Source organism: Primulina eburnea, chromosome 4 (assembly GCF_022965805.1).
Source record: "Primulina eburnea isolate SZY01 chromosome 4, ASM2296580v1, whole genome shotgun sequence".
Lineage (NCBI taxonomy): Eukaryota > Viridiplantae > Streptophyta > Magnoliopsida > Lamiales > Gesneriaceae > Primulina > Primulina eburnea.
In genome coordinates, this window is record NC_133104.1 from 30,325,944 (window position 1) to 30,338,594 (window position 12,651).

The 12,651-nt window shown below is 41.6% G+C and overlaps 1 protein-coding gene across 1 annotated transcript; it reads left to right on the top strand.

Moving 5' to 3' along the window:
* Positions 1–7,565: 7,565 nt before the first annotated feature.
* LOC140830948 (uncharacterized) lies at positions 7,566–12,039 on the top strand. The gene is made up of 3 exons (XM_073194542.1): positions 7,566–9,924; positions 10,010–10,680; positions 10,762–12,039. The coding sequence occupies exons 1-3, from the start codon at positions 8,831–8,833 to the stop codon at positions 11,778–11,780; spliced, it is 2,784 nt and encodes a 927-aa protein (XP_073050643.1). The 5' UTR covers positions 7,566–8,830; the 3' UTR covers positions 11,781–12,039.
* The last annotated feature ends 612 nt before the right edge of the window (positions 12,040–12,651 follow it).

Genomic DNA, 12,651 nt, shown 5'->3' on the forward strand with positions numbered 1-12,651 from the left:
CGTTTGAAACATTCAACAAAACCATTTTAGCAGTCAAACTTGTCGGAAGGTCTCGCACATATGCGCGCGAGACGAGACGCGATATGGCGCGAGCTGGTGTTTTCCTAAAATGCCGAGACATTAATTCTCGCGCATATGCGCGAGCATTGGACGCGCATATGCACGAGATGGTGAAATGCAGAATTGCCGGGACAGAGGTCTCACGCATATGCGCACCGGCGCATATGCGCGAGACGTGCAGTATGAAGAACTAGCCACTTGTCCTTGCCATGCATTAAATGATAAATCTTCCTTGATTTCCTCAGACTTGCAGCACGGAAGAAATACCGGAAGCTCCATGAAAGTTTCTTCATAGTTTAGAATTTGATTTGTGGCAAGATCCGGCATTCCGAATTTCAATCCGAGTTTAGTTACGTGTTCCTCTCGACAAAGGCTTCAAAAGAACGTAAGTTTTCTTATGTTTCGGTATGATTCGAAAATTTGATATTGTAGAAATCCTAATTGATTGATATTATGTGTTCTTTCGAAATCAGATCGAAGAAAGGACACCATATGCAATTATTATGATTGTTCCAGCCTAAGTTGATTGAGATTATACAGATTTGGTAATTGCGACTGTAATTTAATTGATCATGAGTTGTGATTTGTATCGTTGATATTGTTTAGTTGCCGATTATATCGAGATTGTGCCATTATGCCGTCGAAACGTACTAGATTGAGATGTCTTGTGTTGAATTGTATGTTGATATTGTGCCTTTCGAATATGTCATTCCAGACTTGGTATCGAAGGCTCGAAGACCGAACAAAGTCAGAATGAAATTTCATCTCGTCAACTAAGAACTACGAAAAGAAATTATAAATCAATGTTAGATCGGGATTTATAACTCGAGTAATATGTAACCTGAGTTTCTCAAAACCACATACTTAATTGTTATTGTTTGATACATTTGTATTATTTGAATGTATATGCTTATTCTATTGATTTATAGAAAAGAAGATAATAGAAGATAGATATCGAAAAAGAGTCTTTGGCAGAGGTGCCAGTCACTGGACAATTATTTGGTTTATATCGATGTGCTTAGGAGAAGATCGACTACTATTGTAGATACTCGATATAGTATTGAAGTCTGGGAATAAGAACGTACCACCATCTAGCTGGGAAGAGTAGGTGGGAGACTTGTTACGTGTTTATTCAAATAGGGATCTGATACTTACGGGAAATTTAGGGTCCGATCCCAACGAGCGTCACTAGTTTAGACGTGGGCTTTAAGATGACCCTGAGCCTGAAATCAAGAAAAAGACCGTTAAGAGGGGGCCAGGAGGGTGTCCTGGCGTAGCCCCTCCGACGCTCAAGTCAGTGACTGAGGATATATGGGGGGAGCAGCTAAGGGCGCTGCTGAAAATAATATAGTGAATTGAATGCCTAAACTGAACACTCAAACCTGGTATTTATAAGAGAATACCTGGGCCCTTGATGGGCTTGGGATGGGCCAGGGGTAGCGGGCCCATCCATGGGGTATCACCAGTCTCCCCCTCCAGAGTCGAACTGAATCGCAGGTTCGAAGTTCGATTAGTCGTGCTGTCCTCGGGTTACCGGGTGCGAGTTTTGCATTATCTTCCTGCCGTTCGTCAGTCCCCAAAAATTTGGAAACAAATCAAATCGTAATCCTAGCACCGCGTCAATTTATTCACAAGCTCTTTCCCGTCTACGTTCTACCTGTGCGCCAACCCTAGCACTACTCCACCATCACCGCACCACCATCCGCGACCCTCACGCGTTCCCCACCACATCGCAGAGCCGCGCCACACCCCTTCCCTGCGCGCGCCTCACCATCATCCGAGCAGATGAGCTCGCCGGCCGAGCCCATCGCCTCCCGCCGCGCCACGCTTTCACCGAGCGTCCCGCTCACCCATCACTTTCTACGCTCGCCCGGCGCGCCTCGCCATCTGCCGCACCGCACACTCGCCCTCTGCCTAGCGCCCTGCCGAGCTCGCCCCAACGCAACGCATACACGCTCGCCTGGTGCGCCTCTCCTTCTGCCACGCTGCACGCTCGCCCTGCCGAGCTCGCCCCTCACCGTGCTCGCCCCTGCCGAGCTCGCCCTGCACCAGCCCATCGCCTCGTGCCACATGCTAGCCCGAGCGCTCGTCCAGTACAGGTCGATCCCCGTAAACTCTGCTCCCCGTAAACTCTGCTCCCCAACATCTTTCGTTATCGACGAACCAAATAAATTTTTTTTCTCCCAAACTCTGCTCCTCTGCTAGGCGATGCCTTAGCAGGAAAATTTAATTCTCCTCCTCCACTCTGCTCCTCTGCTAGGCAACGCCATAGCAGGAAAATAACAATTCACCACCTCCACCCTCTAACTCCTCTGCTAAGCCGGGTCTTAGCAGGAAAATAAAAACTCAACATCTCCACCCTCTAACTGCTCTGCTAGGTGACGCCATAGCAGGAAGATAAAATTCAATGCGCCCACCCTCTAACTCCTCTGCTAGGCGATGCCTTAGCAGGAAAAAAAAAAATCAAAACCTCCACCCTCTAACTCCTCTGCTAAGCCGGGCCTTAGCAGGAAAATAAAAATTCAACATCCCCACCCTCTTACTCCTCTCTTAGGTGACGCCTTGGCAGGAAAATAGAAATTCAACATCTCTACCCTCTAACTCCTCTGCTAGGTGATACCTTAGCAGGAAAATAGAAATTCAACATCCTCACCCTCTTACTCCTCTGCTAGGTGACGTCTTAGGAGGAAAAAAGAAATTCAACATCTCTACCCTCTAACTCCTCTGCTAGGTGATACCTTAGCAGAAAAATAGAAAGTAAACACCTCCACTCGCTAACTCCTCTGCTATGTGATATCTTAGCAGAAAAATATAAATTTAACACCTCCACTCGCTAACTCCTCGGCTAGGTGATGCCTTAGCAGGAAAATAAAATTTCTCTTGCACCCCAACTCTGCTCCTCTGCTAGGCGATGCCTTAGCAGGAAAATAAAATCTTTCTTCCACCCCAACTCTGCTCCTCTGCTAGGCGATGCCTTAGCAGGAAATAAAGATTCTCCACCCTCACCCCTAACTCCTCTGCTAGGCAGCACCTTAGCAGGAAAATAAAGATTCTCCATCCTCACTCTCTAACTCATCTGCTAGGCGACGCCTTAGCAGGAAAATAAAAATTCTCCACTCTGACCCTCTAACTCCTCTGCTAGGTGATACCTTAGCAGGAAAATAAAAACTCAACCCTCCCACCCTTTAACTCTTCTGCTAGGTAATACCTTAGCAGGAAAATAAAAATTCAACAGTCCCTCCATCTAATTCCTCTGCTAGGTGATGCCTTAGCAGGAAAATTTAATTTCTCACGCTGCTCCTCTACTAGGCGATGCCTTAGTAGGAAAATAAAATATCTCCGCGCCCCAACTCTGCTCTTCTACTAGGCGATGCCTTAGTAGGAAAATAAAATTTCTTCCCGCCCTCTAACTCTGCTCCTCTACTAGGCGATGCCTTAGTAGGAAAATAAAATTTTTCTCTTCTTCCAAACTCTGCTCCTCTACTAGGCGATGCCTTAGTAGGAAAATAAAATCTTTCTTCCACCCCAACTCTCCTCCTCTGCTAGGCAATGCCTTAGCAGGAAAATAAAATTTTTGCTCCTCTCCCCACTGCTCCTCTGCTAGACGATGTCCTAGCAGGAAAATAAAATTTATTTCATCCTCACAATACAACAACATCCATGAACTTAATATAAGAACTTGGTTTTATTGAATTCCAATTGATTACATAGGAAAATGCAAAGATGAAATACATTAATAATAAATTCAAGAGTAATATTTTCTGAGGTGGTAAGCATTTCAGGGTCCCTTTGAAGCCTTGTCCTGTGCTTTCTCCAACTTTTATGCTCCTCTTATACCTCCCTGGGACAAAATCACTCACTTCTTCCTCTCTTAATCATGTGTACCTCTACACGCGCTCTTTTCCCCTCCTCCCTCACTACCCCCTCATAACATCGTCGCGCGGCTTTTTGGTCCCCACACAAGACTCCAACTACTTTTCCCACAGGAAACTTAAGCTTCTGATGATAAGTGGAAGCTACGGCTCTGAAATTCTTGAGGGATGGCCGCCCTATGATTCATTATATGCTGACGGGATATCTACCACAGTGAAGGCTATCATCTTTGTTACCCGCCGAGGATCAGTCCCCAAGGATAAGGGAAGAACAATCTGAACCAAAGGCGGGATGGCGTGTCCTGCAAACCCATACAGCGGGGTGGATACCGGCTCAAACTCAAATCCTCCCATCTTCATTTAATCCAACGTGCTCTTGAACAAGACGTTCACGGAGCTTCCATTATCAATAAATATTCTCGCCACATCGTAATTGGCAATGGTGGCCGTTACCACCAAGGCATCGTTATGTGGAGCCACAACGCCTCGAAGGTCTTCCGGCCCAAAGTTGATGACAGGGTCTTGTGGTAAGTCTGCACCCCTAGATATCTCAAAGTTCTCCAACCTTCTCCCATGTGCCTTCCGAGCTCGCCCCGAGTCTCCATCAGTAGAACCCCCCGAGATCATATGAATCATTCCTCTCGTATGGTGGTTATCCTCATTCATTCTCCTCCTCGGTTCAACGGGCTTCTGAGGGACATCTTGACCTTCCCCTCTCTGCTCCCCGATCCTCTGACTTGTCCATGGAGGACCTTGAGCACGCCTATGGGACGAGCGAGACCTCTGTCGGCTCTTGGATGAGGATCTTTCTCGTATATCCCGCGAAGGCAATCTAGCACTGCACTCAACCCTTTGCGACTTCTCCCACCTCCCCTCGGACTCCCTCACTTCCATCACCTTGTCCCGACTCCCATCCAGAGGAACATGAGATGAGAATTGTCCTCTGCCCCTAGCCTTATCATCCTCCCTCTCGCCCGCGCCTCTCTTCCTACTTCTTCTTTCCGGTCCCTCAACTCTACTTCCCCCGAGTCGCTGCTCCATCCTCTTATGCCGTTGGGCATCTTCGAGATTTACATATTTTTCCGCTCGAGATAACAGATCATCATAACTTGATGGAGGTTTCTTCACTAACGATTTAAAGAACTCTCCTCCTCTAAGTCCCTGGGTAAAGGCACTTATCATGATGTCAGGAGTGGCCGCTGGTATCTCTAACGCTACGTTGTTGAAACGCTGAACAAACTCTCGAAAATTTTCAGCTTTTTGTTGTTTCACCACAAACAGGCTCAAATAGTTTTTTTTGTGTGTTTTGCTGCTAGAAAATCTGTGCAAGAAAGCAGCGGAAAAATCCTCGAAAGATCGTATAGAGTTGGGCTGCAAGGTGTTAAACCATGCTGAGCTGACCTCACCAACGTGCCCAGAAAAACCTGCACCTGACCCCATCTGAATATTGGTGCAACAGAGCCGCATTCTCAAATCTCCCCAAGTGTTCTTCGGGGTCCGTATGTCCGTCATACTCTCCCACATTCGACTGTCGAAAATTTGGAGGAAGTCCTTCTACTAAAATGGCTAGTGAAAAGGGACTTCCTCTCTTGGGTGTCGGCGCTCTGCTTCCCAACTGCTGCCTCAACATCTGTATTTCCTTCCACATTTCTCTCATCTCACCAATCTCCCCACTTTGGTGGGGCTGTGTCTCTTCAACCCTGCTCTGGTGGCCCTCAGCATTTTCCTCTTGCTCTTGACGAGTGGCTTGCTCTTCAGCAAACAAAAATTCTTGGTTCCTCTTCATAGCCTCATCCACTGTCCGAGTGACAAAGTGGCCCAACTGCTCCAGGGTCAAGTTCCCCAAATTTTCATTAGGACGGGGTTGCTCGACCCTGTTCTCTTGACGAGGTTGTTCTGTTCTCGCCTCTTGATGGGGTTGTTCCTGCCTTGCCTCAGCATGAGACTGTTCAGGTCCCCTCTGAGGACGCGATGTTGCTGAGGTAGCTCTTCTACTCCCTCTCTTCCCTACCATCTCTACGTCTCAACTCAAATGTTCCCACAGACGGCGCCAAGTGATACTTACGGGAAATTTAGGGTCCGATCCCAACGAGCGTCACTAGTTCAGACGTGGGCTTTAAGATGACCCTGAGCCTGAAATCAAGAAAAAAGACCGTTAAGAGGGGGCCAGGAAGGTGTCCTGGCGTAGCCCCTCCGACGCTCAAGTCAGTGACTGAGGATATATGGGGGGAGCAGCTAAGGGCGCTGCTGAAAATAATATAGTGAATTGAATGCCTGAACTGAACACTCAAACCTGGTATTTATAGGAGAATACCTGGACCCTTGATGGGCTTGTCTTTCATTTGGGCTTGGGATGGGCCAGGGGTAGCGGGCCCATCCATGGGGTATCAGGATCCTTAGATAAGAGTCGAGTCAAGATTAAAAGTTGATTTAAAGATTGATATTGCTTTATGCTTTATTAGATTATGATACATGTTGTTTACAAATGTTATATACTTCTGTAGATGTTTATATAAAATGCATGTATACATTGTTTATATTGGGAACATATTTCGCACCGGAGTTATCCAGCTGTTGTTGTGTTTGTATGTGCGCATGACAACAGGTGAGACATGATCAGGGTCGAGAAGATGATGAGAGATCAAGATTAGTGTGGTGATTCGGACGTAAATGTGGAAGGGTTTCTTTCAACACTTGATATTTAGTTGCTGAACCCTAGTTGCTGATGATCGTATATTGAAAAAGTTTTGTATATTAGATCATGCTGTAGATATATCATTTGATCTTGTAAATTAAATAAGATTGATTATCACATGTTGTCACAATTGTACACTTGTGTATTTTAAAAAAAATTCGACCTAGTTTATTTAATTGATCCATTTAATCCAAAAATGATTAAAAAATGAGTTAACGTCCGAGTCCCCACAATAATAATATTTCTTCTGATTGATTAGATTGTTTTTTTTAAAATGAATCTGTTCCATCATGGATCCAATTATAAAAACATTAGTAAAAATATATACATGTTAGTTTTTACACGGTTTTAGAAAATATGATGGTGACGAAGTAATTATCTTAAAAAATTATTTTTATTATAAAAAAATGAAATCAAAATTAAAACAATAACACCTTACTTAGTAATAATATACACACACACACACGTCTTTCTTAATAATTGTATTTAAAAATTCGCACAAAATCAAATAATAACGTATTATTATAATTAAATAAAAAAATTGGCCCTTAGTGGCTAATTTTTTTTTTTTTTTTTAACAACAGCTCTCATTTTTTGAAAAAATATAATTTATTTATAATATATATATATATTTTTTATATTTGTTAATACTCTTCTCAATTTACTTTAAATTATGAAATAATATATTTATAAATGGCAAAAACTTGTGTGAGACGGTCTCACGGGTCGTATTTTATGAGACGAATCTTTATTTGGATAATCCATGAAAAAGTACTACTTTTTATGCTAAGAGTATTACTTTTTATTGTGAATATGGGCAGGATTGACCCGTCTCACAGATTGAGATCCGTTAGACGGTCTCACATGAGACCTACTCTTTATAAATTATCAGATATAAATTCGTATTTATGTTGGTTTGCACCCCACTAACAGCCGAAGAGCAGAGTGCTGGTGATCCATAATACGTGAAAAAAACATCATTCGAAGAAAAGATGGTGTTTGCTTGTATCCAACTTGCCAAGTTTGGCAAAAGGCCATTAACTGCGATTCTCATCCACATTCGACACACATATATTTATCGTAGATGCCTCAAGTCAACTATTCTTTCTCCTATATATATTTTTCTTGATTTCAATTCTTTTTCTCATCAATTCATTTGGTATTTTAAACTCCATTGCGGGTTATAAGTTTCATAAGGTTTTAGCTTAATTTGCTCGAGAAGAAAAGGGTTCAGCTTTGGTCCCTCTATTTTCTTGAATCTTACATTTTGTTTTTATTTCAAGGTATTGGGTTTTAAATCTAAATGTTTTCTTGGCTTATATTTCGTAGGTATGACCAAGTTGAGATTTTTTTAAATGTTTTTTGGGTTAAATATTGGAAATTTGTTTTGGGATTTGAGTTTTCCTTACGAGAGCAAATGGCTAATAGTATGAATCTGTGGGATTCGTTTAGAACTTTGATTAGAATCCAGTTTTTTATATATGTATTTTTAATTTCTTGGGTAGCTTATAGTTTACAATAGATTAATCAATATGGTGACAGATGGCTCTTTTTACGTTCTTTTGGCCTACCAATGGAGTAATTTAAGGCTCAAGATTCTTTAAAAATATTCTATTATGCCAGCTTAGTTTAGTATTAAGTATAGTTTCATAGATTCTTTGCTGATAAAAAAATAATTCTTTCATGGGGTAAGTATGGATCTGAAGCACCAAAACTGCAGGGGTAGCCATTTTTCGCGGAGACTTTGAAGGCTTTAATTAGTGTTAAATGAAAATTTGTGTGCGAAGACGTGTGGAAAACTCCTTGATGTAGCTTGTTAGTTTAATATTTAGAGGGGCAAAGGATATCCCCATGTGAGTTTTGCTGCATTTTCCATGGATCTTGAGGCACAATTTATTGCATCGAATACACATCTCTATGCGCCTCTGTTGCCTATATATATAATAATATTGGACAATCTATAGCTGATCAAACTTCTTTTATGTCAACCCTTCTCCTCTTCGTCATCAAAATCTTGATTTAGAGGTCAAATTCAAGACTGATACTAGATTTTTCAGTCGAGTTTTGAGGTTGGCAAGAGTTAGTATCATCATGGGTTTCTTTTTCATTAACTTTGTTTTTTGTTTAAGTTTATCGCTGATGTGCTGAATTTATATTCCAAATATTTGCAGGTGTTTGGTTTTTTTTTATCTGGACTTTTAAGATGGTGTTATCGAGGCATCCGACCATCAGAAGTGGAGAGTATCTGGAAGGAATGTTAAGCGAACACCTGGGAGGAAAGGCTAAGTTGAAGGCACATAAGGGCGCCTCAGCTCGGCTTGTCTTGGTCTTAACGTGTTTACAGTTTGCCTTCGCAGTTTACGCCACATTTCTTCTGTATTACATGAGTCCCATGGTAGACTTGAAAACAAAACCGGACTTTTCTTGGGCTACCCATATAGCACGACAATGGAAACATTTCATTGCCACACCTCATGTTGTGAGTCATTATGAAGCATCCAACCCGATTGTCCAAGGTATAGTTAGTCCCTCAGAAGTTTGTGAGCATGAAAGCATAGATTTTGTGCAGAAGAAATCTAATGATGCAGTGATGATCAAGTTGAAGAGGGAACTTTATCAGGAAGTGTTGGATTTTCAATCCAAAAATATCGGAACCGAGACTCTTTCCCAGTTAATGGCCATGAAATCCAAGTGGGATTTAAAGGGTTCAAATGTCCCCAAAGTTACTGTGATTTTGAATCATTTTAAACGAAAAACATTATGTGCACAGCTCGATACTTTGCTTCATCAAACACTTCCATTTCATCATGTTTGGGTACTTTCATTCGGCAGTCCTAATGAAAAATCATTGAAAATGATTGTTGATAGCTATAACCACTCAAGAATCAGTTTCATTAGCTCAAGCTATGATTTCAAGTACTATGGGAGATTCCAAATGGCTTTACAAACAGAAGCTGACCTTGTGTATATACTCGATGATGACATGATACCGGGGAAAAAGATGCTACAGATTTTATCTCACGTAGCAGGGACCGAAAAGTACAAGAACTCGGTTCTAGGCAGTATTGGCAGGATCTTGCCTTTCCGACAGAAGGATTTTACATTTCCAAGCTATAGAAAGTTCCGGTCCAAAGAAGCTGGGCTTTATTTGCCTGATCCTGCATATGACATCACAATTGACAATGTTGTTCAGGTTGATTTTCTTTCTAGTTCGTGGTTTTTGTCTGCTGAGCTTGTTAAAACGCTTTTCATTGAAACACCATTTACTTTCATGACCGGAGAAGATTTGCATTTGAGGTATGAAACTTATTTGATTTTCTTTTAGGTTACATTCTTATATAACCACTCTTCTATGTAATAGTTTTACAAAACAATCATGTAGCTATCAGCTTCAAAAGTACAGAAATGCCGGTTCATTTGTGCTGCCCGTTGATCCAAAGGACAAAGAAACCTGGGGAGACAGCGAACATCGGCTTGCTTATGTATCTGAAACGACAGTAATCTTCAAAGACATTGTCCAAGTTAGAGATGATCAATGGTGGAAAGCCCTTTCCACTGGTTACGTAACACAATGGGCAGCAATGTATCCTCAAAAGATTGATGCACTTTTCTATGCTCATTCTGTTGCAGAAGTTAAAGCTCTAGCGCCTCTATTTGAAAAGTTCAGAACGACTGTTGGGAAAAAGGCCTACATTGTCATCTCAGGTGGAAAATTCTGCCCTTGTGAAGATGCGGCAGCAGCTTTAAATTGGCCTAAGGTTGTGTGTAAAGAGAGACGGTTCAAGATTTTTGACTTGGGAATCGGTTCTTTATCCGAGCTTTCGAATTCCGAGGTGCCTGTTGTGCAAGGTGTTTATGCTAGCATGAAAGGAGTTATCAAGATTCACAACCCGAGTGTAGTGATTGCAGTTTCTGATATCGAACCAAATGTCAAAAAGGCTTTGACAATGGCACTAGAGGCTAACAGAAATGGTTCAACTTTGGTTCTTTTACCAAGATCTTCTTTGTCAAAGGTTCTTTGGATTGCTGATCTTCGATCCACGGCGTTACCTAGTAAGGAACACATTAGGTTTTTAACTGGTTCTTATTTATATTTTCTTGATAGATAATAACAAATTATATTTCTATCTGTAGATTGGAACCGTATGAGGATATCTATAAGCATCATCACTCAGAACCGGGCTGCTTCACTTACAAGACTTCTGAAGTCTCTCACAGATGCATTCTACGTAGGAGATGAGGTTCGAATTTCATTGAATGTCGATAGCAAAGTAGACGAGGAAACTCTTAAACTAATAGATTCCTTCGAATGGCCACACGGGCCAAAAACTCTACGTCGACGAATCATCCAAGGAGGGCTCATTCGAGCCGTGAGTGAGAGCTGGTATCCATCCTCGGACGATGATTTTGGTCTACTACTCGAGGATGACATTGAAGTCTCCCCTTACTATTACTTATGGATCAAATATGCCCTTTTGGCATATCACTACGACCCTCAAGTATCTCTACCCGAGCTCTCCTCGATCTCACTCTACACCCCAAAATTAGTCGAAGTGGTGAAAGAACGGCCTAGATGGAATGCCACCGAGTTCTTTAAACATATCCATCCAAACACGCCATATCTCCATCAGTTACCCTGCAGTTGGGGTGCAGTTTTCTTCCCAAAACAATGGAGGGAATTCTATGCATACATGAACATGAGATTCACAGTGGACGCCAAGCAAAATCCAGTCCAAATCCCAAAATCAAGAACAAATGGATGGCAAGCTTCTTGGAAGAAGTTTCTTATCGACATGATGTACATAAGAGGCTATGTTAGCCTGTACCCCAACTTTCCGAACCAAGCTAGTTTTTCGACCAATCACATGGAGCCGGGAGCTCATATCAGCGCAAAAGACAACGTCGTGAGGCACGACAAGAGCGATTTTGAGGTGCCACTATTGAAGCAAGACTTCAGGACTTTGTTACCAAATGGGAAATTACCTCCGGCTTCGAAGTTACCTTCATTGAGTCTGTTTAATCAGGCTGTGTCTTTGAAGGGTTTGAAGGCTGCAGGAGCGAAGTTGGGGCAAGATGTTCTCGAATGCAGCATAACAGAAGTTGTGGCTGTTAATCGAGTAACTGGTCTACCTTCACACTGTGCTAAATTTTGACGATTTGATTTGTTTCATTGCAATTTTTTCGTTTGTTTTGGTGATATATTTTGCTGTAGCGCTAGGTAAAATCTTGGCAGAGGATGGTACCGAATTGTTTAAAGAAATGCTATAAATAAATCCGGGGGTTTAGAACAATTGCAAAACTTGCTGATTTTGAGTCCCATCATATCTTTTCCATTGTCAAGTGGCTAATCTTTCAACCCTTGGAAAACACATCTTGGCAAATGGTGAGAATTCTAGCCTGGACTGGAACAAATTGTTAGATCTCGGTTTTCTCATCTCCAAACGCAGCGGAAGTTTTAAAAATTTTATTTTATTTTGATAATCAAAATATTTGTTTGAGCACTCGTATTATTTTAGTAAAGATAAACATTCATAGGATCTTTATAGAATACTTTGCTCCAACTACGTCGGTATTAGCAGACGTAGCTCTTGTTGTAAATCCCTACGAACGTCTCTTTTCTTTAATCATCCGATCAAATCCACAACTAGATCGATTGTTCCTCTTCTAAATTGCATTAGAAATTTAGAAAGATTTTTCGTTGAGATTAAAAACGAGAGACGGCTCAAACAAAATTTTCTTTGTTGGAGGCCGAAAATTTTGAGATAAAGAGAGGAGGATTTTTGAAAATCTTGGCTTGGAGGCTTGCGTTTCGAAAATTACATGGATTGATTCACTTAACCCTAAGCCTAATACACATATATATAAGTTTAGGGCTCATTAATTAAATTAAATACTTAATCAGCTTAATCAATTAATTATTCTAGTCCAACTAATTAATTAATCTTTTAGAATCCAATTAAGAACCTTAATAATTTACATGTTAGTCTTGTACTCCTACAAACTCATAATGGATACACACATTAT